The sequence below is a fragment of the Sorex araneus genome, chromosome 8 (genome assembly GCF_027595985.1).
Source record: "Sorex araneus isolate mSorAra2 chromosome 8, mSorAra2.pri, whole genome shotgun sequence".
NCBI lineage: Eukaryota > Metazoa > Chordata > Mammalia > Eulipotyphla > Soricidae > Sorex > Sorex araneus.
The window spans coordinates 31,506,220-31,532,270 of NC_073309.1; the positions used below are offsets into that span (position 1 = coordinate 31,506,220).

Genomic DNA, 26,051 nt, shown 5'->3' on the forward strand with positions numbered 1-26,051 from the left:
TACTTTTCTTTTTCATTAACTCACCATGAGATACAGTTACAAAGCTATAAGGCTTTCATGTTTGAGATTCAGCTGTACAATGATTGAACGCTCATCCCTCCGCCAGTGCACACTTTCCACCATCATATCCCCAGAATGTCCCCCTGTACCTTCCTCCCCCGCCACATCCCAGTCCTCACTCTGCCTCCATGGAAGGCAATTTCCCCAAAACTCTCTCACTACTTTAAGGCATTATGTTTTGCTTGAATTTTCCCGCCACCATTCAAACCTGCCTCCAGGGGCAGATGCTAGATAGTTTCTTGTCCATATTGCTCATTTTGGATATCTTGGGTGCCACAGCCACATGCTTTTGGAATCCTAGATTGGAAATAGTTGGGTTTCAGAGACATTTCTGTCGGGCACCAATCCATTTTGCGATTCAATCGGGCGTTTCTGGACCAGGGCTGTTAGTGTGCTAAGATAACACCCAGAGGCACATTGTGGGGGTGACATCCAGGTCAACAAGGAGAGCCAGTGAGTTATAGTCCACCACCTCTGCTGCCATGCGGCATGGAGATTTAGTCCTGGAACCTGCATACCTGGGCCTTGCTTGTGGAAGCTCTTGGTCCCCGGGATTCTATCTGGAGTATGCGGGGAGACTGCACCTACTCCATCTGGGAAGCCCCAGCGAAATTGGCAGCCTCATTCTTTTTTTTTTTTTTTTTTCCTTTTTGGGTCACACCCAGTGATGCTCAGGGGCTGGCTTTGCACTCAGGAATTACTCCTGGCGGTGCTTGGGGGACGATATGGGATGCTGGGGATAGAACCCGGGTCTGCCGCGTGCTAGGCAAACGCCCTACCCGCTGTGCTATCGCTCCGGCCCCTGGCAGCCTCATTCTTAAGAGAGTTTAAAAGATTTGTGTGTGAGCTGACTTTATTTGAAAATACTTGAGGAGGCGCCAGAACCATTGTACAGCAGGTAAGGCACTTGCTTTGCATGTAACCAACCAGGGTTCTGTCCGAGGCACTGCTTACTGTCCCTCAAGCCCGCCAGGAGTAAACCCTGAACACTGCCAGATGAGACTCCAAAACAAAAATACCAAAAAAAGAAGTGTACTTGATGAGTTGAAAATATTTTTTATTGAAATGTTTATTGTGTATTTGTTTTGAAATTTTTTTATTAGAATTTTCAGACATACATCAGAATATAGTATGATGAATTGTAGTTTACAGTGACCTGGGATTCCCTTGTGCTTTTCTCTCAATTTCACTAGTTATCTCTTGCTCAGTCTTGTTCCATCATTTCAAACATTGTCTTATTCCCCATCTGCGGCCCTTTGAAGAAAATCAAGTATATCTTTTCAGCTGTTTTTGGTTTGTTTTGGGGTTTCACCCAGGGGTGCTCAGTGCTTACTCCTGGCTCTGGGTTTAGGGCTCGAGTCCTGGTAGGTGCCGGGGATTGAATTTGGGTCGACTGCATGCAAGGCAAGTGCCCTATTCATTGTACTACTCTTCTGGTCTCAATCATATTTTAAAAAAAGAAAAAAAAGTATGCACACTTACTTAAATACAGGATTCTTTTGTTTTCTTTATTTCTTTTTTAATATCACTTTGCTGTCAAGGAAAAGAAAATGGCAGTACTTCACATTAAAGTTTGACAATACTAAAACTTTGTAATATTCTTGTCTTTGTTTCTAAGTAATACTATCTTTTTTTTTTTTTCTTTTTGGGTCACAGCTGGCGATGCACAGGAGTTACTCCTGGCTTTGCACTCAGGAATTGCTCCTGGCGGTGCTCAGGGGACCATACGGGATGGTGGCCACATGCAAGGCAAACACCTACCCACTATGCTATCACTTCAGCCCCAATAATACTATCTATCATTTGCAAGCTACCCATGGCATATTCGATATGCCAAAAACAATAATAAATCTCACAATGGAGACGTTACTGGTGCCCGCTCAAGCAAATCGATGAACAATAGGGACGAGGACTGTGCTACACAATCTATTGTCGTTTCACTTTTTTTTTTTCCTGGCATTTCTTTTGTGGGGAAACCCAGGCAATGGCTTACAGCTGTGTAGCATTATCTAAGTAAAACTGTAAAGTGCAGTTTTCAGTCACCCACGGTCTAAGTGCAGCACTAGTTCCTCGTTGCAATTTCTTAAGTGAAATGATAGAAAATTTAGGTTATGATTTATTGTGAATAATACAAATCCCTTTTCATTTTATCTATATTTGGAAAGATTTTCCAAATTGGTGTTCAAAGAATAAGAAATGCGAATGAGTATCAAATAAGCAGTGATTGTGACACTTTAAAAAATCCTTTTGGAGTAGTAGTAATTCAGTATATTCCTCAGGATGGTCTGTTAGGGACCTGTAGTATATTGTCTGCATGTGTTCGCTTCCCTAGTCCTCCACTTTCCCTAGTGTCCTCTGAGTCCTTGTGACAGTCCTGAACACATCCACATGTTCTCTCACACCCTTACAGTGTCCTCTCTTTAGTCTTTTGTTTGTTTGGGGGCAACACCTGGCAGTGCTCTGTGCTTGCTGTGACTCCGCACTCAGGGATCACTCCTGGCCGCCTCAGGGACCCATATGGGGAGCTGGGAATTGTACCCAGTGCAGGTGTGTCATGGCTCTGGCTTCAAGTGCCATCTCTTGAACAATGCTGAATGAATGCACTAAGGGAAACCACAAGCTAACACTTGCCAACTCTTTTGAAAACTTACTGACTAGGAGAAATCTCGGTTTTCTTTGAATTCACAGATGTTTATTTTGAAAAATTCTTTTGAGAGGATATATTATCCTAAATGATGGAATTTGATGTGAAAAATCTTGATCTAAAAATAACAGTAGCTTAAAATTAACCTTTATTTTAGGAGGAGACTGCTTAAGGGTTATGAGGGTTTTATTTTGGAGCAAAGAAAGTATCTTGAAACAAGATGAAAGTGGTGGTTTCCCAGCACTGTGAACGTGATAAATGTCACTTAATTGCTCACTTTGAGATAATTGTTTTAACTTGAAAACAATCCCTTCTCTAAACAAATTGCTTTAGCATTAAATGTGAATTACGGGGTATAAACTCCATTTATAAAATGAAAGTGATTTGTGTCTAGTCCTTCTTGAACAGCCTACATGATCTAAGGTACTTTGCTCTTGATAGGCATTTAGTTATGATTTATTGAATTATTCTTAAGACTTATAAGGCTGGAGCGATTAGCTCAGTAGGCTGGAGAGCTTCTTGTACATTCAGGAGGCTCAGATTTGATCTCCGGCACTGCATGGTTGACCTCCTGAGTATTACCAGGAGTGACCCCTCCCCCCAAAACACTGTACCAGGACTAGCCCTTAGCACCACTGGGTAATACCTGACATAACTCCTCCTCTGACCCCCACCTAAGGAAAATGATTAGGTTGGGCAGGGCCTGTGGGTACACCTGGCTATGCTCCAGGTTGATCCTATCTGTGTGGTGTCAGGGATTGAGCCCAGGTTGACTACATATAAGACAAGCACCTTCTCTGCTGCTGGCTTTTTGTTGTGGGGGGGAGCGTGCGCACGCTCGTGTGTGTGTGTGTGTGTGTGTGTGTGTGTGTGTGTGTGTGTGTGTTTTGTGTGTGTGAAGATAGTTTATATTGAAACTGTTTAGAAAGATGTGCGGGGAGGAAAAAAGAGATGTATGTTCTAGAGAACATAGGTGGGGCAGAGAGAGAGTGCAGTAAGGAGGGCGCTTGCCTTGCAGGCAGCGGATCCCTGAACACCAAATCAGAGTAAGCATTGCTGGGTGTGGCCCCAGAAGGGTTGGGGGAGAGGAAAAGGGGGGTGGGGGGGAGTCAGGTGGGAGTGGGAGCACACAGATTTCTCCAGAGTGGAAAATTTAGTCAAGCAAAACGTGAGAACACAGGCTTGAAGAGCAAGCCCTTGCTGGTTTTGGTTGTTTGTTTGTTTTTAAAAGCACTGTAGTTTACAATACTGTTAATGATAGGGTTTCGTGCATTCAAGTGAACCAGTGTTCGCTTTTTTTTTTTTTTTCTTTTTGAGTCACACCCAGCAGTGCTCAGGGTTTATTCCTGGCTTTGCACTCAGGAATTACTCCTGGCGGTGCTGGAGGATCTATATGGGATGCCGGGGATCGAACCCAGGTCTGCCGTGTGCAAGGCAAGCGCCCTACCCGCTGTACTATTGCTCCAGCCCCAGTGTTTACTTCCTTCCACCATTGTCTCGGTGTCTCCCCACTCCCTTTCCTTCCTTAGTAGTTACGATTCCTACTAAAGACCAGTTCTCAATTTGTTGCCCTTGGTAGTTGCTGCCTTTTCTCAATTTGTTGCCTTTAGTAGTAGTTATACTTCCTACTAAAGACCAGTTCTCAATTTGTTGCCCTTGGGCATTTATCGCACTTCTATTTTGTTTCTTTATATCCCACTTCTAAGAGACATCATTCTGTGTATGTCTCTCTCCCTCTGACTACACTCAGCTATACTCTCCAGACCCATTTATATAGCAGCTAATTGCTTGATTTCATCTCTTAAAGCCAACTGGTATTTGAAATTCTCACTGAGAGCCAGCAGAAGACCAAATGCCGCTCCTTGAGAAGTGCGAGAACTCAATTTTATTTTGCTGGTAGACCCAGCGGAGCTCATGCTTCAGTCTGGGCACTCCCCTCAGGGCGGGAGCAATAGTACAGTGGGTAGGGCATTTGCCCTGCATGTGTATGACCCAGGTTTGATCCCTAGAATCCCATATTGTTCCCTGAGTACTGCCAGGACTGTAATTCCTGAGTGCAGAGCCAGGAGTAACTCCTGAATGTTGCCCCCAAACAAAACAAAACACCAAAGGCCAGGGCTCCATTTTATAGAATATCTGATAGGATGGAACGTTTGCAGGCTGCTGGCAGGAGAGTACAGAAGCAGAGATTATTAAGCCTGTCATCTGCCAAGAAGGAAGAGACCATCACATTTGGAGTACTTTTCCAGGTTGCATCAAGATTATGAAGTGAGACTATTACCATCTCAAAAGACATTTGAATGCATTTCGTGGTTATAGCAAGTCACTTAGACTCAGTTATCCCTTAGCATTTCCTGCTCTTTGGTGTTGGCCTGTTGAAATGTGGGCAGGGGTATTTTCCTCATCAGTATTCCATTCTGTAGATGTATCATAGTTTGGTGTTCTTTTTCTTTTGTTTTGTTTTTCTTTTTGGGTTACACCTGGCCATGCTCAGATGTTACTCCTGGCTCTGCACTCAGGAATTACTCCTGGCGGTGTTCAGGGGACCATATGGGCTGCTGGGAATCGAACCCGGGTCGGCCACGTGCAAGGCAAATGCCCTACCCACTGAGTACCATGGTTTCTTAATCCAGTCATCTGTTTTTGGGCACTTAGGTTGTTGCTGGATTTTGTTTATTGTGAGTAGAGCTGCATGATACATAGAGGTGAAAAAAAAATTTTTTTTTTTCTGTTTTTGGGCCATCAAGGTAGATGCCAATAAATGGAGTTTTCTTGGGGCTGGAGCGATAGCACAGTGGGTAGGGCATTTGCCTTGCACGTGGCCGACCCGGGTTCGAATCCCAGCATCCTATATGGTCCCCTGAGCATCGCCGGGTGTGAACCAAAAAGGAAAAAAAAAATGGAGTTTTCTGGGTTTCATAGAAGCTCAATTTCTGTATTTTTGAGAAGTGTTACTATTGTTTTCCAAAAGGCTGGACTAGTTGGCATTCCCACCAGCAGTGAATGAGGTCCTTTTGCCCCTACATCTGTGCGAACACTTGTTTTTCTTCTTTGTGATGTATACCAATTTCACTGATGTGAGATGATAGCTCATTGTTAGTTTTATTTGCATTTCCCTGATTAGTGATGCAGAGCATTTTTTCATGTCTTTTGGAATCTGTGGGTCTTTGAGGGAGTTTCTGTTCTCTTATCCCCCCACCCCTTATTTTGATGGGGTTGTTTTTTTTTCTTATAAAGTTCTGCCAGTGCTTTATATATCTTTATATATCTTAGATACTAACACTTTGTCAGATAAGTGATGGGCAAATATTTTCTCCGTGTGTGTGTGTGTGTGTGTATGTGTGTGCGCGCACACACACTTTAATTCTTGTTTCTTTTGCAGTGCAGAAACTCCTTGGTTTGAGGTAGTCCCATTTGTTTATGTTAGTTTTGGTTTGCTTGGCCAATCACCTGCTGAATTACCGCTCCAGCCTGGTTAGGAGTTTTTTTTAAAGAACTTTTGTACCATTCAGCTATAAGTTTATTTCATTTGATCTAGTAATCAATTTAGGTTAAAATTTCTTTTTTCTTTTTTTGGGTCACACCCATTGGTGCCAAGGGGTTACTCCTGGCTCTGCACTAGAAATTACTCCTGGTGGTGCCTGGGGACCATATGGGACGCCGGGGATTGAACCCAGGTAGACCTTGCAAGGCATATGCCCTACCTGCTGTACTATCGCTCCAGCCACTTAGATTAAGTTTTTAGGCTATATATGTAATTTAAAATAGTATTCAAAATCTTAAAAGTTGAAGCACCAGTTTGTGTTAGGTATGGTACTTTTGCCTTTTAAAACTGTTTTAATTATGTATGGTTATATGTGTGTGTGTGTGTGTGTGTGTGTATATATGCATATATATATATATAATGAAATGACTTTAAATCTTATACATGGGGGCTGGAGAGATAATGCAGTGGGAAGGGCACTTGTGTTGCAGACGGCCAAACCTGGCACTGAATAGTGTTCCCTGAGCCCTGCCAGGAGTGATAACTGAGCACAGAGTGAGAGGTATGCCCTGAGTACTTCTGGGTGTGGTCCCCAAACAAAAAGTCTTGTACATGATTATACAGATTAGATTTGAGTCCATAGTACCTCTTCACAGCCATCATTACTCCTTCCTTCTATAGAAATTGAGGTTGACATATTCAGGCCTGGTTACTGAAGCCTTTACACTACTAAGTAAATCTCACTCATTTGATCTCACTAGTTGGGAAAGTAGTTAAGGAAGTTTGAAACTTAAAGGCTGTGTTGGTCGAACCCCGTCTGGAGCAGTCCTGGCCCACGTCATTCTAGATTTCTGCAAGACCTTGAATTTGCCTCTCTGACATGGTGTTCACAGTTCATACACCCTGTGAGAAATTCCATAATACCCTACTTAATGCTGCTGATTATGCAAGTTTCTACTTGGTTTTCCCCTTTGTCACCATAAGTGAGTCAAGTGATGAGTAAATGGAAATTGTTTGCGGTATATGGCTAGACATCAGTGGTGTCCAGATAATACTCAGGCTCTGTCAGTCTGAAACTTCAGCATAAGATCACCTGACTTATCTGGTTAGATCATTTTCCATGAAAATGAAGTTTGCCCCTTAACTTGCCAAAACTGTATTATAGCCATTCTAACTTTTTTTTTTTACTATGCTCCACTTTATCAAGCTTCCCTAACTCCTTTCATTAAGTAAATACTGTAGTAAGAAATTACTCTCCCTTCAGAAAGGGTTTTCATTGTTTCTGCATGTTCTGTGGTTGTTGTGAGTCTTTGTCAAGTATCTGTTGTATAGCTTCCCTGTATTTTGGGTGTATTCTATCCATCTAGTAACTACCTGCTATGATAACGTTGAAAAGTTAACGGTCTGTTCATTCTGCATTTGAAGCTGGGATCCTCAGAGCTTTTGCCTTACTCAGAAGTTTTATCTGTGAGTCAAAGTAGAAAACAGGTGATTTTTCCTCTTGTGTGTTTATTTTCTTAGTAAACTCAAGATTTTCCACCAGAATTTTAAATTGTTTGCTTTATTCTTTTTTTATTTTTATTTTTATTTTTGGGTCACACCCGACGATGCTCAGGGCTGACTCCTGGCTCTCCACTCAGGAATCACTCCAGGCAGTGCTCAGGGGACCATATGGGATGCTGGGAATCGAACCTGGGTCGGCCGTGTGCAAGGCAAAGGCCCTACCCGCTGTACTATTGCTCCAGCCCCTGTTCGCTTTATTCTTGCAGCTATTTTTTTGGGGGGGGAAGGGGGTTGGGTCTATCAAGAGTGACTTAACTGGTTTATTTTTAAGTTTATTATTATTTAGAATTTTAGGGTCACTTGCTTGCTATGAGATTGCTCCCCACAGCAATGAGGGAACCAAACAGTGCTGGGATCAAAAGTGGGGTTCCCACATGCAGCAGAACATGAGCTCCAGCCCTTTGACTATCTTCCTGAGTCCCAGAGTGATCTTTTTTCTCAAACAATTCAATCTTGTTAGTGAGTATAAAAGCTTGGGAATTAGTTTAGAGCATCTAATGTTTCTAGAAATTTTATGTATTTCCTCTTAAGATTTTAGGCACCTGACAGCATTTTCTGGTTTTTTTTTTTAGTGATTAAAATGCAACAGTGTATCCTCCCCTGGTTTTTTTTTTTTTTACTATGGATGATCCCCCTCCCCCAAACATTAATGGAAAAGAATACACATTTGTATCTATTTAATTATTCAGGGAGGTACTTGACAATTACTTGTCCCTTGATTATTCTAAAAAGGAATAGATGGTTGTATTTTGGATTTTCATCTTTTGGCTGTGGTTGACTTTAACTCTAGGTTGTCTTTGCTGATAAGCCATTAGAATCAGTTAAAAAAGAAGGCCTCTGGCCAAAAAGATGGCTCAAAGGACTGGCATGCATGCACTGCATGCAGAACCTTAGGTTTGATCCCAGATGCCTGGAAGCCTGGCTGCTCCCTCCATTGCTTGGTGCAAACAAAACAAAAAAGAAAACAAAAACAAGGCCATCTCTACAAAAAAGTACCCCTCACTTTAACCATGTAATGCTATATATAACTTTTAATTTTTTTGGCTTTTTGGGTCACACCCAGCAATGCACAGGGGTTATTCCTGGCTCACGTACTCAGTAATTACTCCTGGCAGTGCTTGGGGGACTATATGGGATGCTGGGAATCGAACCTGGGTTGGCTGCATGCAAGGCAAACGCCCTACCCGCTTTGCTATTGCTCCAGCCCTTGTAATGCTATATTCTTGCTGTGTTCCAGTACTTTTATAACAAAAAGAGTGCTGAATTATTTCATCAGGAATGGGTTTGTTTACTTTCTTTGTTTTGTGGGGTATAGTGGACACTATGAACCACTAGAGTGGGATTTTAGCTTCTAAAAGGAGATTTTTGAACAACTCTGTGGATGTTGTTTGTCTGGCTTAATCCCTGGTGTGTGGGGGTGTAGGCTTAGTTGGGCTAGACCACGGTGGAGTATTAGAAAGGACCTAGCAGTTGTGAAGAAGCTTACTCTATTTCCAGGTCCTTCCTCATCAGTACATCCTGGGCTGGTGACTCTCACATGAGGTGTTCAGTTCTTTTGATCTGTAACAGAAATTGAAATTCATTCTGTCTCATGATTTTCATGCTTCTGATGCACAGTAGAATACAGCAAGTCAGGAAAGAAAGGGGATGCTGGAGCCTCTGTGTCTAGAGAGGCTTCATCAAAGACAGGGCGCTGGGTTGGAATCCTGAGGGTATTTGACGAGGGCAAAGGAAGGCTTAAGAGATTGCACACACACACAAGGGCTGAGGAACAACTCGGCACAGAGAGTGAGATGGCCAGAACACCAGACCATGATGATACATGGTGGGAATGGAACGATCCCTCTGATCCCTCTGACTAGTCAGATGTGGAGTAGGCCTTGAAGCCAGGCATTGGGTTTGTCTCGAATTACGAGAAGAACCTGAGCATGAGTCCAGTCTCGTGCCTGCAGATCAAGGTCAGTAGCAGGAGCTGGAACTGGCTGGGACAGGTTGGGACTGAGTAATCCTGGTGTTGACTGGGCAAGTGTGCTTGTTTAGGTGTCCAGGAGGCTGAAGAAAATAGATACTGAACTTGGGGACCCTGAGGTAGATAAGCCAGGACTGAAGATGCAGGATTTACTCTTTTTTTTTTTTTTTGGCCACATCCAGTTGTGCTCAGGGATCATTTATTCAGTGCTTAGGGGACCATATGTGGTGCTGGGGATTGAATCCATCCAGGGCAAATGCTTTATCCTCTACCAGGAGAGTTACTGGAAAACAAGTAATCACTGAAGCAGTAAAGGTGGGTTATGCTAATCTAGTCACAGTTTGGAATTTTGATTTTTTTTTTCTTTCTCATACCTATTGATAGGTCGATTACCATCTGCAAAACTGTATCCCCTTTAAAAAAAATAAACTGCACTTTTACATAAGTGCTGAAGGATAATAAATGATTTCCTCCCCTTTTTTGAGTTTTTGTTTGTTTAGATTATACCCAGCTGTGCTCAGGACTTAATCCTGGCATATTCAGGGGATCATGTGGGGATTAAACCTGGGTCAGACACATGCAAGGAAAGCTGCCTGTCCACTGTACTCTTGCCCCAGCCCCCAACATTTATGACATTTGGCTCTTTAGGAAATACGGGGTCTGGGCTCGAGTGAGATAGTACAGAGGTGTAGGACCCTTGCCTTGCCGACCAGGGTTCAATCCTTAGCACCATATGTGGTCCCCTAAGCCCCACCAGGGGTGATCCCTGAGTACTGAGCTGGGAGTAAACCCTGAACACCACTGGGTGTGGCCCAAAAACCTAACAAAGATGCAAAAGAAAGAACACCGAACAGATAACTCAATGGGTTGAACCCTTACTTTGCTTGAGGGAGACCTAGCTTTGGTTTTGGGTCTCACGAGTACCACTTAGTATGGCCCCCAAAGAAAAAACATTAAGGAGCTGGAAAAGTAGTACAGGTATTAAAGTGCTTACCTTGTGTCCTGCTAACCCCAATTTGAATCTCTAGCACTATATGGTCCCTTGAGCACCACCAGGGGTCATTCCTGAGTACTGACTGATGTGGCCCAAAAACCCAAAGAAGAAAATTCTGTGCAATAAAAGTGCATAGATAATGGGGCTGGAGTGATAGCACAGCGGGTATGGTGTTTGCCTTGCATGCAGCTGACCCGGGTTCAATTCCCGGCATCCTATATGGTCCCCTGAGAGCACCAGCAGGAGTAATTCCTGAGCCCATGAGCCAGGAATAACCCCTGTGCATTGCCGGGTCTGACCCAAAAAAAGAAAAAAATGCATAGATAAGCAGATATTCCCAGGAAGCTGAAACTTTTTTTTTTTTTTTTTTATGAAAAATCCTAAAGCCTGGAGCTGGAACAGTAGTAGCACAGTGGGTAGGGCATTTGCCTTGCACGCGGCCGACCCGGGTTCCATCCTCATCATCCTATATGGTCCCCTGAGCACCGTAATTCCTGAGTGCAAAGCTAGCAGTAACCCCTGTGCATCACCAGGTGTGACCCCCCAAAAAAGCAAAAAAAAAAATTCTAAAACAAGAATCAAAAGCAAATTAGTGCAACTTGATGCCAGAAAGCGTGTAAAAGAAAGCTTTGTTCTGACTCTTCTTGCTGTATGTGAATTTTATCTTTTCATGGTGGAATTTAACATGTTTCATAGTGAAATCATTTTTATTTTCTTATAGCCATGGTTTGAAAAAGTTCTTTTCATGTCGTGGAATTGCTATTGCAGTTGACTATTTTTGGAAGCTTGGCAACAGAAACATTACTGTATTTGTCCCTCAGTGGAGAACAAGACGTGATCCTAATGTCACAGGTGAGACAAATTGATTTTTCCAGATTTCTAATTACATATTTAATGAGTGAGCTTATAATTTTGATACACACTGCTTAGAAGAATCTATGTGCCATAGATAGCAGTTTTCAGTTCAGTATCAGTTGAAGAGGATGCTATAGCCTTAAGAAAAGAAATACTGAAACGTGGGACTAGAGAGATCATACGGGGGTTAGGGCTTGCTGCCAACTCCAGTGAGTTGTGTTTGTGAATTCATGAGATACTGCAAAAATTTTGACTGAAAAATGTGTAGTTCTTTAACTTAGGCTATTCTGTTTGAATCACTGTATCACTCTCTTCCCATTGCTCATCCATTTGCTTGAGTGGGCACCAGTAATGTCTCCATTCGTCCCTGTCACATTCAGGGTCGGGACAATGAAGCCCTTTATTGTTACTGTTTTTGGCATATTGAATATGCCAGGGGTAGCTTGCCAGGCTCTGCCATGTGAGTTTCTGCATTGCTTTCTTCTGGGAGCTTTGTTTTATAGTCTCTAGATCTTGGCCGTTGATGAGATTACATGGCGCTGGGGCAATTTGTGCCAAGCTTCTGGAAACCGGGGGATCTGGGTGGAGGAGGCCCAGTCCCGATCCAAGCAGGCTTGGAGATCTCAGCCACGGGTCCTGCATACCTGGGTTCCTCTGACAGTTCCTTCATGCATGAGGCTCCTCCAAGAGTGGCCTTGAGCATGGCTGTGGCTGGGTTCTGGAGGTTTTCGGCTGCCAGGGCTCTGCTTGGGTGGGGAGGGAAACTCAACCTGTGGCCCCCCGCTCCCAGGGGGCCCCAGTGAAGACAGCCTGGAGCAGGAGATTCTATGTTTAAATAGATTGTGGGTTTTGTTCAATATTGTGAAGCCCTTGGGTCATCACTCTTGGTGATGCTCATGTGGTGCTCAGGGTTGAACCCAGGGCCTCAGATGTGCAAGACTTGTGTTCTGCCACCAAACTGCATACAGCACAGTCCTAATGTTGTTGTTGGGGGGTGGGGTGTTTGTTTTGGGGCCACACCCAAAACAAATAGTTCTTGGGGGTTATTCCTGACACTGTGCTCAGAAGTCACTTCTGGTGAGGCTTGGGGGACCATATGGGATGCTGGAGATCAAACGTGGGTTGGCTGCATACAAGGCAAGCACCCCATACACTGTACTGTTACTGTGGCCGAGTCTTAGTACTTTTTGAAAGTCACTTGATAAACTCTTTACCCTAAAATAGAATATGTTTTTAATAGTCTGTTGAGTAACAATATAAATCATTTCTGTTAATTGTATGAAACCTATAGGCCATAGAAAGGAACCTATGAGGAAACTTATTAGGAATCATGAAAAATTCTGAAGAAATTTAGGTTATTTGTTATGTCATGATAGGAAGGCAGATGAGAAGGAACTTAACATACCAGAGTCCTAGAAAAAGCAGATAGATTGGGAGTTGGAAGAGGGGTGAGTACTCTGCTTACCCAGCATGACAAGCAGAAAATAAGACCTAACCATTCTTAAAGTGGAGATGATAAAGCCACACTTTTAAAATACACAAACTTCCCTCCTTTTGGAATGTATATTTGCCATAACAAAAGGTACTTCAGGAAGGAGACAGAGGGTGCTTGTCTTGCAGGTAATTTTGCAGTTAGATTCCTGAAAGAATCACATGAGTTTACTGGGCCCTCAAACACTTCTTTGGTCAGAGGTGGATGCGGACAGTAATGTAGGGGACTCTCAGACCTCAGCTTGGGGCTTTGGCCCTTTACAGGCTTTCTTAAGAGAGGCTTTGTCCCTCTTACCTTCTCTGTCATGGCCCACCTCCACGAATTATGGTAAATCCTGCTGACTGAAGGGAGTTGTTGACAGACTGGGAATTGGGAGCCGGAAAAATCATTTTGGGTATCAGGCGTGTGTCATAGTGGTGCAGCCTCCCTTTGTGCTGTCCCATCATTGCCCTCCCTGTGGCTACCCTGCAGACACAATTGTCATCACTGCCCACACCACTTATAGTGGGACAGTGAAAAACTTCTTATAGGATTCATTAGGTATAGGTTTATGATTTACTATTAAACAAATGAGTCAAACATTTTCATCTTTAAAAACATAGTAGAAGTCAGTTTTTACATTGGATTTGCCTTGAAGTGTGCTTTGCTCAACTTTTTTCTTACTACGTCAGTACACTAGTTTCCTAATTCTCCAAGCGAAACATTTGGGGATACTTTGAGTTATTTAAATGTCTGAGAAGATAGCCTTTTTCTTTTTTCTTTTCTTTTCATTTTTTATTATTGTTAATTTAATTTTTTAATTTATTTTTGGGTTCTCTGACTTACAATACTATTAATAATTATTTCTTATGCACAAGATCGCCTTTTTCTGAATGTATTTAACTTATTCCATGAACAGAACAGCACTTCTTAACTCAGCTCCAGGAGCTTGGAATATTATCTTTAACTCCTGCACGGATGGTCTTTGGGGAAAGAATTGCTTCTCATGATGACAGGTAAGAAAGGCCGTTTTCCTTCCTGGGGTGAGAAGGGCTGGGCAGTGCCGAGCTAGCCCCTGCTGCTGAGTAGTTGTGCGGCCAGACCCATGGCCTCAGAGGACTCCCTGGTTGAGATTGAGTTTTAATAGTTACCGCCTCAGTGATTTTATTGTTTAAATTTGGGAAGTTACACCAAAGCTGTTGAATTCTTTCTTTTTTCTTTTTCGTTTTTTGTAGTGTTGAGTGTTGAACCCAGGACCTCACACATACAAGGCTGTACTGCCAAGCTAATCCTGACCTAGAACTCTTTCTATTCTACTTGGTTTTGGGGCCACAATCAGTGGTTCAGGGCTTACTCCTGGCTCTGCTCAGGGGTTATCTCTGACAGTGCTTGGGGAATCAATCGTATTATTGGGGATTGAATTAGGGGCGTCACCTGCAAGGGAAGCAAGCACCTCAGCTCCTGCACTCTTTCCAACCACTCAGACTTAAAAAAAAAAAGTGTAGTAACACAGGCATAAAGTAAAAAAGACATTGAGGTTGTCTTTGGTGCACAGTGAAAATAATGCCTGCCTCATCTTAGTGTATCCATCTCATAAATGATATTCAAACATTTCAAATTGTTTTGGACTTGTCTGTCATTATAAAGCAGGCTGCCTTTCTTAGTTTGGGATGTCACTGGAAGCAGGTGCTAGTGCCTTTGCAGTAGTAAGCTTCAGTTTTTTGTGAAGGCTGTAGTGAGCCCTAATGAAGTGATGTGTGGGACTGGGCTCCAGGGACACATGGAATTCAGATGTACTTCTCTGCCCTGAGAAACTTGTGATCCAGAGAGAAGAAATAACAGTTGTTATTAAATTAGAAAAGGTTTCAAACTGGACTAGTGGTGTAAAAAGCCAATTTAAAAATTCACAGTATGAAGTGAGTAATGGCAAGCCTCTTAGTATGGAACCTGAATGGGGTGGCTTTGAATTCTTTTCCTCTCAGTCACCCACTTTAAAAGTGGGTTGTGTGGGTCCTAGAAGGCGGCTCGGTGATTCAAAGTGCTTTGCCCAGGCTCAAGGCCAACTTCACGCCCCGAAGCAGCCATGCCAAACCTGACAGGGCCACCATCTCTTCCTGACTGGGTGTGGGGAGAAGGGGATGGGACTCAGGGTGAATGAATGATAGGCATTTTTATTTAGCGAGTGGGGTAATATGAGAGACTAGATCCGATGGAGAACTGAGGTAAAACAAAAGAACCAAGCTGGAAGAAGCGGAACACCTTGGGGCTGGAGCAATAGTTCAGCGGGTAGGGCGTTTGCCTTGCATGTGGCCAACCTGGGTTCGATTCCCAGCATCCCTTATGGTCCTCTGAGCAGTGCCAGGGGTGATTCCTGAGTGCAGAGCCAGGAGTAAACCCTGTGCATTGCCAGGTGTGACCCAAAAAGCAAAAAAAAAAAAAAAAAGAAGCGGAACACCTCTGGAACTCAGGGCATGAGTGAGAAAATCCTGGTAGACTGAGGTCAAGGGGCACCTCTTGGCCCTACATTTGATACCTGGAGTACTTGGGTGGAAAGGTAGAATGGGAGTTGGAGAAATAGTACAATTGTCAGGACACTTGCCTGGCTTGTGACCAGCCCAAGTTTGGTACCCAGAATCCAGTATGATCCCCAGAGCACTGCCCTGGAGTAAGTCCTGAGCACTTTCAGTTGTGGCTCCAAACCAACAACAAAACAAAAAGGAAGATTGAACTCCTGAAGGGAAGAACCTTCAGACCCAGTAAAATTGTAACTGTATTTTCCAGCAGAATTTGGTTGCATGTACAAGTGTGCAGATTAAGCTTTTGAAGGATTTACTTGCTCTTGAGTTTTTTAGTGGACAAAAATGTGTTATTTATAGTACAGGCACTCAGAAGCCAGAACCATTACTTACCTGTTCTTTTTTTTTGCTTTTTGGGTCACACCCGGTGATGCACAGGGGTTACTTCTGGCTCTGCACTCAGGAATTACTCCTGGCGGTGCTCAGGGGACCATATGGGATGCTGGGAATCGAACCCGGGTCGGCCGTGTGCAAGGCAAACGCCCTGCCCACTGTGCTATTGCTCCAGCCCCACTTACCTGTTCTTATTAATGGCTCTGGCAGACATCAGTACTTACACATCATGCTAGTCTAGAAATAATTGTGTCATTAATGAACCCTAGAAGCTAAATTCTGTTTATTTTCAAAGTTTCCTAAAATCTCTGTTATAAAGAATTCATAACTAAGAAACATTTTTAACTAATTAAAAGTTGTTTTTTACTTTAATTCCAGAGCTTCTCATAACTTGTTATAATATTTTTGTTTACATTTCTTTGATCCTGTCATTGTCACTGTTACTGTCATCCCGTTGCTCATCGATTTGCTCGAGCGGGCACCAGTAACGTCTCCATTGTGAGACTTGTTACTGTGTTTGGCATATCGAATATACCACGGGTAGCTTGCCAGGCTCAGTCCTGCGGGCGGGATACTCGGTAGCTTGCCAGACTCTCCAAGAGGGAAGGAGGAATCAAACCCGGGTTGGCCGAGTGCAAGGCAAACACCCTACCCGCTGTGCTCTCGCTCCAGCTAAAGAATAAAAGTCACTTTTTTCTTCACTGATGAATCAGTCTCACAATTATTACTCATTATCATCATGCATCTTTTCACAAGTTGCTTCTCAGTTTATAACTTGGGTTACATAGAATGGCAGTTCTGGATTTCTCTTAAGAGCTGAAAATGTGAGCCTTTATTTTATTTATTTATTTATTTATTTATTTATTTATTTATTTATTTTCATTTTTTGGGTAAAGAATTACCAGGCTGACTGGACCAAGCAGTTAATCTTAGAATCAGAGTACTATAACTTGGTAACTAAAACCTGAATCACTGTTCGCTAGCCTGTCAGCTCGTACTCATTCTCTGCTCTTGGTCTGTTTTATTACTACTATTTGTTGATAGTACTACAGCTTTCTCAAAAGGGATTAAATTACTTGAAAAGCACACCTTCATTCATAATCACACTAATAGTTTCAACATTTCAGATCATTAGTAGACATGACTCAGTTCTGCTTCTCAGCCTTAGCTAAATTCTTTGATTTTCCTATGAGAAGGAATTCCATTTGTTTACTTAAAACACAGCTTTTTTAAAACTACGAAAGCCAGTATGTTCACTTTTTTATTTTTATTTATTTTTTATATTTTTTATTATCATAGGTTTCTGTTACACTTAGCGGACAAAACTGGTGGCATAATTGTAACAAATGATAACTTCAGAGAATTTGTGACGGAGTCAGTGTCTTGGAGAGAAATTATTACAAAACGGTAATATTGTCTATGTTTTTGGTCAGGAATTTTTGTTTATGTGATTTTGTTTGCATTGTGTCTGCTTTGTGACTCTGTGGTTGAACCTACGCAAAGCAGAGGAACTCATCCTAAGACTTGCTCCCAGTCTACAGGCTGACTGGTTTCTCAAAGTACGGTGGGAAGACCTAGCACAAAAAGCACTCAGGTGAATGATGTGTGGATCGTCTGGGTACCCATAAGGTGTTTTCTGAGAGATAAAGAGTTTCCAGCCATGAGGCAGGAAGATCATTGTGAGCTCATTGTTAACTATTCAATGGAACACAAATGACCCTTAACTTAGCCTTGACCTGGTACCAGAGGAGGGTCTGGCAGTTCATTGGAACCCCATGTTTTATTCAACTTGGAATACGAAGCTTGGGTATAATGGCATTTGTAATTTCAGAAATAGGATAAGACCAAATTAGCATGCTGATCTGATGTTTGACTTCTTGAAAGGGGAAATTTCTAGGCTTTCAAAGCTGATAGTTTTGTTTATTTTTTGTTTTTTGATTGGTTGGTTTTCGAGCCACATCTGACAAAGCTTGGAGGGCTATATAGTGCTGGGATCAATCCCAGACCTCTCCTGTGCTTTGCGTGCACACTCTGGCCTGTTGAGCTGTCTGCACAGCGAGTGTACATTTCTTGAGCTTATTTGCCATCATTTAATAACATATGTGGAACACCTACCTTATCATCCCTAACAGAGAAGTCAAGAGTTCAGCATTCACTGCTCTGATTTTCTTATTTGATGATGCTCCAGAACTGCCTAAGATCAGTAAACACCGACTTCTTTAAGTAATTTGATTATTTAAAAGACTGTGGTATTGCCAGGATGAGTCCAATAGCACAAATCTAAAAAACATAAATGAATATACCACAAATTATATGTTACTGGTAGATGAATGGAATAAGAAAATATTGACCTCCTATGGGATTTCAGTGGTTGTCTTATACTTTACTGTTGCTTTGAGATTGGTTCAATGCTTTGAGATACTTACCAGTTCCTGCAGCAACAAACATAATGTTTCCTACAGATGAATTGTAATAAATTTCTGTGTTATAGGTTGCTTCAGTATACCTTTGTGGGTGATATATTTATGGTTCCTGATGATCCGCTGGGAAGAAGTGGGCCTCGCTTAGAAGAATTTCTTCAGAAGGAAGGCACCCTTAGGTATTTCCTTTTTCAGATTGTCTTGCATTTGCATGTTTATTTCAGTTATTTTTTTTTTTTTGCTTTTGTGCAAATGCTTTCTCTGAAGATCAAAAAGGACATTTTATTATTTTTAAAAAGGATTTACATTTATTTCTGTTGTAATACATGTGAAAGTAAAGCATATCAAGCACCCCAAAACACCAAATCTTCATTTGTGGTTCTTAGGAATTTAACCACAGGAGATTAGAGACCCAGACTATCTACGGGTCTAAAACACAGCAGATTTTGCTGATAATAACGAATGCCACTGGGATTCGCTATGTATTTCTGTGTGTGTGTGTGTGTGTCTTCTTCTGCGTTTCGAATAAGTGATGTTAATCTACAACGATCATGCATGACCCTATGCACTGTCTTGTTACATGCTGTCTTCACTTGATGGAGACCCACATTTTTTCTGAAGTTAATTTGACAATTCACATATCTGTTGGTTGTCCTTTGGGTTTGTTTGTTGTTGCTGTTTTATTTTTAAAGACACTGTGCTAGCGATTATTTCTGTGTCAGAATTTTCAGTAATGGATACTTGCAGATCATATAACCCAGGTATGGACTTTCACCGTTAACTCAGTTATTTTTGGTTTGGGAGCCAAAACCAGCAGTTCTTGGGGGCTATTTGTGTGACTCAGTGCTTGGAGGTTGCTCTGGTGGTGCAAGGGGACCATGTGGTGCCTGAAGAGCACTCAGAACTCCTGCAGTTTGAGCTCTCTCCCCAGCCCACCTTCCCCCCTTTTCAAAACTACTAAGTAAATTACGCTTCTGGATACTTCCTCCCCCCCCAAAAAAAAAAAAAAAACACTTAAGAATACTGTAAGTGTCAGGTGTCATACCTGCTCAGCTTCCTCTGCTTTGTTATGTTTTTTGTTTTGTTTTGTTTTTTGGGTCACACCTGGCAATGCACAGGGGTTACTCCTTTGCACTCAGTAATTTCCCCTGGCGGTGCTCAGGGGACCATATGGGATGCTGGGAATCGAACCCGGGTTAGCTGCATGCAGGGCAAACTGCCTACCCGCTGTACTTTCGCTCCAGCCCCTTCCTCTGCTTTTTAAAGGCAGTGAGGCCAAATGGCTTATCTTTCCTGCAGACGGATCCTTTGGGGGCTGTAGGTATGGATTCAGTTGTTCTGGGGAGGAGTTTTACACGGAACTGTTTTCTGCGGAAGAGACCAGCATGGTTTCAGCTCCCTGAAATCACTGGTTACACGAATCATTTCTCTCTTGAACCTTCTTTGGGTTTTGTTTCACAGATGAAGATCTAGTTCCAAATAATCTGCAATCATCACCACCATTTTTAATACTCACCGGGTGTCAATACATTTCATTTTTCCCTTTTTCCCCCACATGTCATACCTTGCTGATTCTTTGCCAGGCTTTAAGGCGAGTCATGTGTAAGTGAGCCTAGAGGCCCACGGCTCAGACTTGGAGGGAGCAGAGGGTATCTGGCTCCTCCCACAGACTCAGCTGCTGTTCTTTCCAAAGATACTACCTGATTCAGAAGTTACCAATAATTCTGCTTACAGCAGGACTAGCTTTTGGAGTTAGCTGAGCTTTGAAGTTGGGAGAAAATTACCTAGTCCTGTTTCTCAGACTGCAAGCCAGAGTCACAGAGGCGGCCTTCTGATGAGGGAGAGGCCCACTCACGCGGTCTGTAAACACACCCCTGGGCCATGTGGGTGCGAGCGCACTTAAGAAGCAGAGGTAAGGGGCTGGAGTGATAGCACAGCGGGTAGGGCGTTTGCCTTGCATGGGGCAGACCCAGGTTCGAATCCCAGCATTCCATATGGTCCCCCGAGCACCACCAGGAGTAATTCCTGAGTGCATGAGCCAGGAGTAACCCCTGTGCATCGCCGGGTATGACCCAAAAACCCAAAAAAAAAAAAAAGAGAGAGAGAGAGAAGAAGAAGCAGAGGTAATCCTGGATTCAGTGGGAACTGTCTCTCAGCACCATGGGGTTCCCTGTGTTCTGCCAACCAGTGTCCCACACAGATCCAGATCCGATTTCCAGAAGAGTAGGACCCTGTTCGGATCCTGTGAGAGCTCCCCAGTGATTTTGGAGTGACCTTGTTTAGAGCCAGATGATTGGACAAGGTCAGCCCTCCCAGCAGCAGGCCTGGACGGGTGCCATCGCCCCCACACCCCCACCTTGACCGCATACTTCCGTCTCGCTTTCAGAAGCCAGCAGCATCTTGAGCCTCAAGCTCAGCACTGGGTATTTCAGAAGGGGTTTCTAGTCTTTCTTAATCAGCCCACTCACTCAGGCTTGCTTCCCTTCACAGAGACATGCAGCCCCTGCTCAGTGCCCTGCCGAGTGTGGGTATGTTTGACCCTGGCTTCCGAAGCCCTGGAGCCCAGGCGGCCAGCACCAGCCACCAGCCTCCCGCCCGGATCCAGGGCAGCCCGCCCAGCCACTGGCTCCCACAGCAGCCTCACTTCCCTCTGCTGCCAAACCTTCCCAGTCTCCAGCAGAACCTGCCCCTGCCGGCACAGAGATCTTCCGCGGAGACCAGCGAGCTGAGGGGAGCCCTGCTGAAGATCTTCCCGGACTCAGAGCAGAGGCTGAAGATCGACCAGATCCTGGCGGCTCACCCGTATATGAAAGACCTGAACGCGCTGTCTGCCATGGTGTTGGACTGAAGGCTGTCAGGCGCCGGCGCTCAGGGCGGAAGGCCACACTCGAGCTAGTGTCTGCACGCGGCAGCCAGAAGTGATATAATGTGAAGAAACCAATTTCCAGTGGAAATGCTGTTGTAGTATATAGAAGAAACATGTTTTGTGTATAAAAAAAAACAAAAAAATCTGGATTTTCAGAACCAGCTTTTTTCTATATATAAATTATGCTGCTATTACAGATTTAACATTTTCTGTAAAAGGAAAGTCTACATTTTCTGCCTGTTCAGAACTGTTTAATAGCAGTTAACTCTTGAGTGTATTTACATTTTTATGTTTTTTAAACTATTTTCCTGAAAGCTGAAAATATTGACAAATGGATAAAATTAGCCTTTCTAAATAAAAAAAAAAAAAGAGTTGCTTTCTTAGGGAAAGCAAGACCTCTTAAAGTATATTTTCTTGAGATGACTATGTCATGTGCACTGACAAGAAGTGTACTCACCTCTCCAACCTCCTCCCCCCACGCCTCTGGGATCAAGAGTCTGTGGGAGTCAGTTTTGCTTTCTTGAGGTCTTTCATCGGAGCCATTTGTGAGAGTGGACAGTGGTGCCACTAGATGGCACCTTGTGCCTAGCCATTACTGATGACCAGGGCCTTCCGGAACGTCAGGGTCAAGAGAAAATTTAGAGCCCGTATACCCAGCCCTTCTCCCCGCCCATTGCCCGAGGGGGAACTGAGGCTCAGCGTGCTTCCTGCCCGGACATGCTCAAGTTCATGCCGGGCAGTGGCACACACATCCAGGACCCTCCTCACACTGCTCTGACGCCTCCCCACATGCCAAGGCCTCGCTCGGCCCAGCCTGACTAGAATTATAGCTGAGTGTCTGAAGATAGACGTGAACTTGACGGCATTTAGCGGACAGCCCCATTATTGTGAAAACTTTGTCCCCATATGAAGTTAGTGCCGCTTTGTCAAAAACTGTTTTTATATTCTCAAGAATGACCTAAGCCAATAAATAGCATTAGTAGCTTCTGTGGGGGCCTAAAGCCCCATATTTATTTTTTCCTGTGTTTGTATCTTTAGTGCCCTAAGCAGCTCCCTCTGTAAGTCTTTTTCAGAATTGGTATCTGAGTATTACCAGTTTTCAGTGTTCACCGTTTTCTGTCATTGAAGTTCTTTTTCTGAGTAATCAATTCATCTTTACTCTTCTCTGAACCTCCAAAGGGCTCTGTGCTTTCTACCTGTTCTCTCTCTAGCTGCTCACCATCACTTCCATGTCTGCCCTGTGGATCTTGTGTCTCCTGACCCCCAGGCTCAGCTTCTGAGGACTTGGTGCTGGTTTGTACTCCCCAGTTGATGGCACTTGGTTTGCTCGGAGCACAGCTGGGTGACTTTCTGGGATGTTCTCTCCAGGTGCACTGACTCCCTCCGAGGATGCATTGCAGTCCCCCAGGTGGTCAGACTTGTTAGTTCAATCATAAAAAGTTGCAGTTTTCTCCTGGGTGCTTCAGATGCATCCTATTATGTAAGGGTTGTTTGGGGGCGGGTTGCACAGGTCACCCACTTGTGGAAAGGGGGTGGGAGACGTGAGGACGACCAGGAAGTGACTCAGTCACAGCCGGGTGCCTCAGCTTTGAAGCTGGTGGTTTTTTAATGATAGCAAAGATGGGAAGGCTTCTTTTTCTGAGTGAGTAATTCTTACTGCCTTGCCATTACTCAGACCTTCTGGTTCATGTTTGGCCCAGCCTACTTTAGTAATCTAGCAATTCTCATGTTTTAGAGGGGACCCAGGAAGGCCCCAGAAGGCCCCTTGATAACCAGTGCTTAACCACTGGTTTTCCTGGCAGGAGGCTAAAGGCTGCACCAATACCAGCTGTTGCTGGCTAGGCCAAGAAGTCAAGAGTTTCTTGGGCTCAAGAAATGACTTGACCTTGACCACTGAGTTACATAAGCTTCTGTGTTCTGAGTATTATTTCTGACCTCTACCCCTGTCTGCTCAGGTGTGAGAAGGAAGGATGCAGAAATTTATGTGGGAAAAATATTGAAGAGCATTAATTACCTTCATGAATTATGAAATATTCACCTTTCTGAAATCCATCAGGTTGAGTCAAATTGAACACGTAAAAACTCAGTTTTCAAACCATTTTAAAAACTTAAATTACCAGGGCCATGGAGAGCTCAAAGAGCTGAACATGGGCGGGCCTGGGTCCCATCCCCAGTGCTGCGTGGTCCCTGGAGCACTGCCAGGAGTGACCCTGGGGCACCAACCCAGGAGTTACCCCTGTGTGTTCCCCCACCCCTTCTTCCTCACCCCCCCCCCCCGCCCCCAAAGTCGTTACAACCTGTTCTTAGCCTCTGGATACTAGGCTAGGTGTTGATGCTACACAAACTTTCCTCAGTGATGGAGAAACGTCCCTTTTAGTTTGCAGTGATGAGGGTCGGAGTTCTGTCTCCTGTGGCAGATTTCTAATCTCCTTCCTTGGGTGTCAGCAGCAGTTTCTCCTTCATTCTGTAACTCATCCTGGGCTGGTGTGTGCAGTGGCTCTACATTCCGTGTTCAGTGGCCTTCCTGGATGTCAGGAGAGGGGATGAGTGACTGGTTCCCAGAATAAAGAATAGATAGGCGGTGATGCTGAGTGATTTCCAAGGTTACATTTCCCCCAGGGCCAGCCTTGTCCACCGGCCTGTGTGTTTACAGTCCTGCACCGTGGGCAGGGAAACAGAAGTCATTGTAGCCAAGCGGGCCAGCATAGCCTGGCAGCCTCGGCTGTAGCGTCAGGCGCCCGGGCCTGTTGCACCTGTTGGTATCAGTGAGCGGAGGGACATAGTCTAGCTTCCTTAGGCCGGTGGCATTCATGGAACGCGATCTGCACACAGAAACCCATTGCTCTCTGTGCTGCTTATACATCCCATCCCCTCCACCCCTCCCCTTCTGCAGGAAGTGGCCCCTGGTTCCGTGCCCCTGACCGAGAGATGAGGCGCTGTTTGCCCTCCGTTCCCAGCCTGTTTCGCTCTTTCACGGAGCCCGTCTCTCACCTAGTTTAGTAATTACTCTCAACTCACTTCATGATCTACCTCTCCATTGTTCCTTACGTACAATTTTCAGATCCTTTAGATTTGAAAAAAAAGAACCTGCTTTTCCCCGAAGAATGACTGTGTTGATTGCTTTTCACCCTCCTACTCCTCCACGTCCTGGCTTTCAAATTCAGCCTCCACCTGACTAGGAGAGTCCAGGAAAAGCCTTCAAGGACCACTGAATTGCTCGGTCCAGAGACCTTGTATCTATCTGTAATCTTGTGTGCCCCCTCTGTGACCGTTGTGTTGGACAGTGTTGACCTTATCCTCCCTGTTTTCTAAGATCCCTCTCACTCTTGGAGATGCTTCATTCCTTTTCCTTCTTTGACCTGAAGGCCACTCTACAAAGTGTTTTCTTTCTTAGGTCTCAAATTTTCAGGCTCAGCCTTGGGAATCCTGGTGGGGAGACAGCTCTGAAGGAAAACAGGTTACTGGGCGCTACTCCGGAAGTGTTCAGTCCCTTTGAGTGAAGCCTGGAAATCTGGCTTCCACCAGCCCCTTGGGGGCTCCTGCACAGAGATAGTGCCTGGACCACCCCCGGAGGGGCCCCACCCTCACCCTTTTGGATCCCCTCCAGCCTTGCTCTTCAGAGTGCACCCCTGGCACCCTCACACTCCCCAGACCCCCATCCTGAGTCAGCTCCTGGTTCTTACCCCCTTGACTCCCTCTCTCAGATGACCCCACCGCTACACGAATCTCTCAGAAACGTGTTTCTACTCACCCCTTTTTCTGTTGTGTGATCTTTAGTGGCCCTCTGCCCCAGAGTGCCCGCTTCAGGTTCCCTGAGCGTTGCGTCCATGGCTGTCCACCTCCTCAGCCAGACTTGATTGCCCACTTTGTATAGCCGTACCCAGATGCTCAGTGTAGCCATACACATTTCCTCACAGTTACCTCTGCTCTCTGCTAGAAGTGGCTTTTTCCCAAGTGACTTTTTCCCTCTTCAGAGACTCGGCCTTGAGTTCTCTCTCTACCTTTGCCCACTGCTTCTAACAAGAAGCAACCCCTTCCGTGTTCTCTGCCCCCTCTCCCCCCAACAGCACGTGTGTCTTGCTTATGGCACTTGTCATGTTGACTGGTGTCACTGAAGCTGGTTGTGTACTGTGTCTTAACCCCTTCTAGACTGTGAGCTCCTCGCGGGCAGGGACCGTCTGTGTTCACTCTTTGTGTTTCCTGTGGCACCTAGCACAGTGCCTTGCACTTAATAGGTGCTCAATAAACATTTGCTCAACTGAACTGGAGGACAGTGCCTTCTTGACTGCGGTACCCGACAGTGGGACCTTCACTCAGAAGCCATTTTTCAGGAGTCCGCTGTGTCGCTGCAGTACCTCTCACCACAGGCTGGGTAAGGGCCTGGGTCACTGTGATTTCCTTCCGCTCTGTATTCTAACATCCAGCCCGGGGCAGAGATGGGTACCTAATAACACAGACTGCACCCCACAATGTTCTCTGACTTAGGGTGGGTAAACTCCGGAAGAACACCTGCCCCGGGCTAGGCTAGTGAGAGCCGCTCATTGGATTTCGCCCTCTGGTGGCCTGTGGTGGGAACTGCACACTGCCTTGCCCAGATCTGTTAGCGGCTAGTTCCTATCAGCGGGGAGGCTGATGGCATGATGGCAGTAAGAGGGGGGTGGGGTGGGAGTTTCAGGAGCCTGGTCTGTCTGTCTCTCTCTCTCTGTCTCTCTCTCTCTGTCTCTTCCTCTATCTCCTCCCCCTCTCTTTCACCCCCTTCTGTCTCTCTTTCCCCCTCTCTCTCTTCCCCCCCTCTCTCTCCACCCCCCTCCCCCCC

General features: G+C 44.6%; 1 protein-coding gene across 1 annotated transcript in view; it reads left to right on the forward strand.

Annotated features, from left to right (window-relative positions):
- The window catches only part of N4BP1 (NEDD4 binding protein 1), a 65,333-nt gene extending 39,841 nt beyond the window's left edge, over positions 1 to 25,492 (forward strand). The window contains exons 3-7 of the mRNA XM_055145605.1: positions 11,436 to 11,566; positions 13,960 to 14,056; positions 17,249 to 17,356; positions 18,441 to 18,548; positions 20,860 to 25,492. Of these exons, the coding sequence (XP_055001580.1) occupies positions 11,436 to 11,566; positions 13,960 to 14,056; positions 17,249 to 17,356; positions 18,441 to 18,548; positions 20,860 to 21,217 (802 nt within the window). The 3' untranslated portion in view covers positions 21,218 to 25,492. The remainder of the gene's footprint in view (positions 1 to 11,435; positions 11,567 to 13,959; positions 14,057 to 17,248; positions 17,357 to 18,440; positions 18,549 to 20,859) is intronic.
- The last annotated feature ends 559 nt before the right edge of the window (positions 25,493 to 26,051 follow it).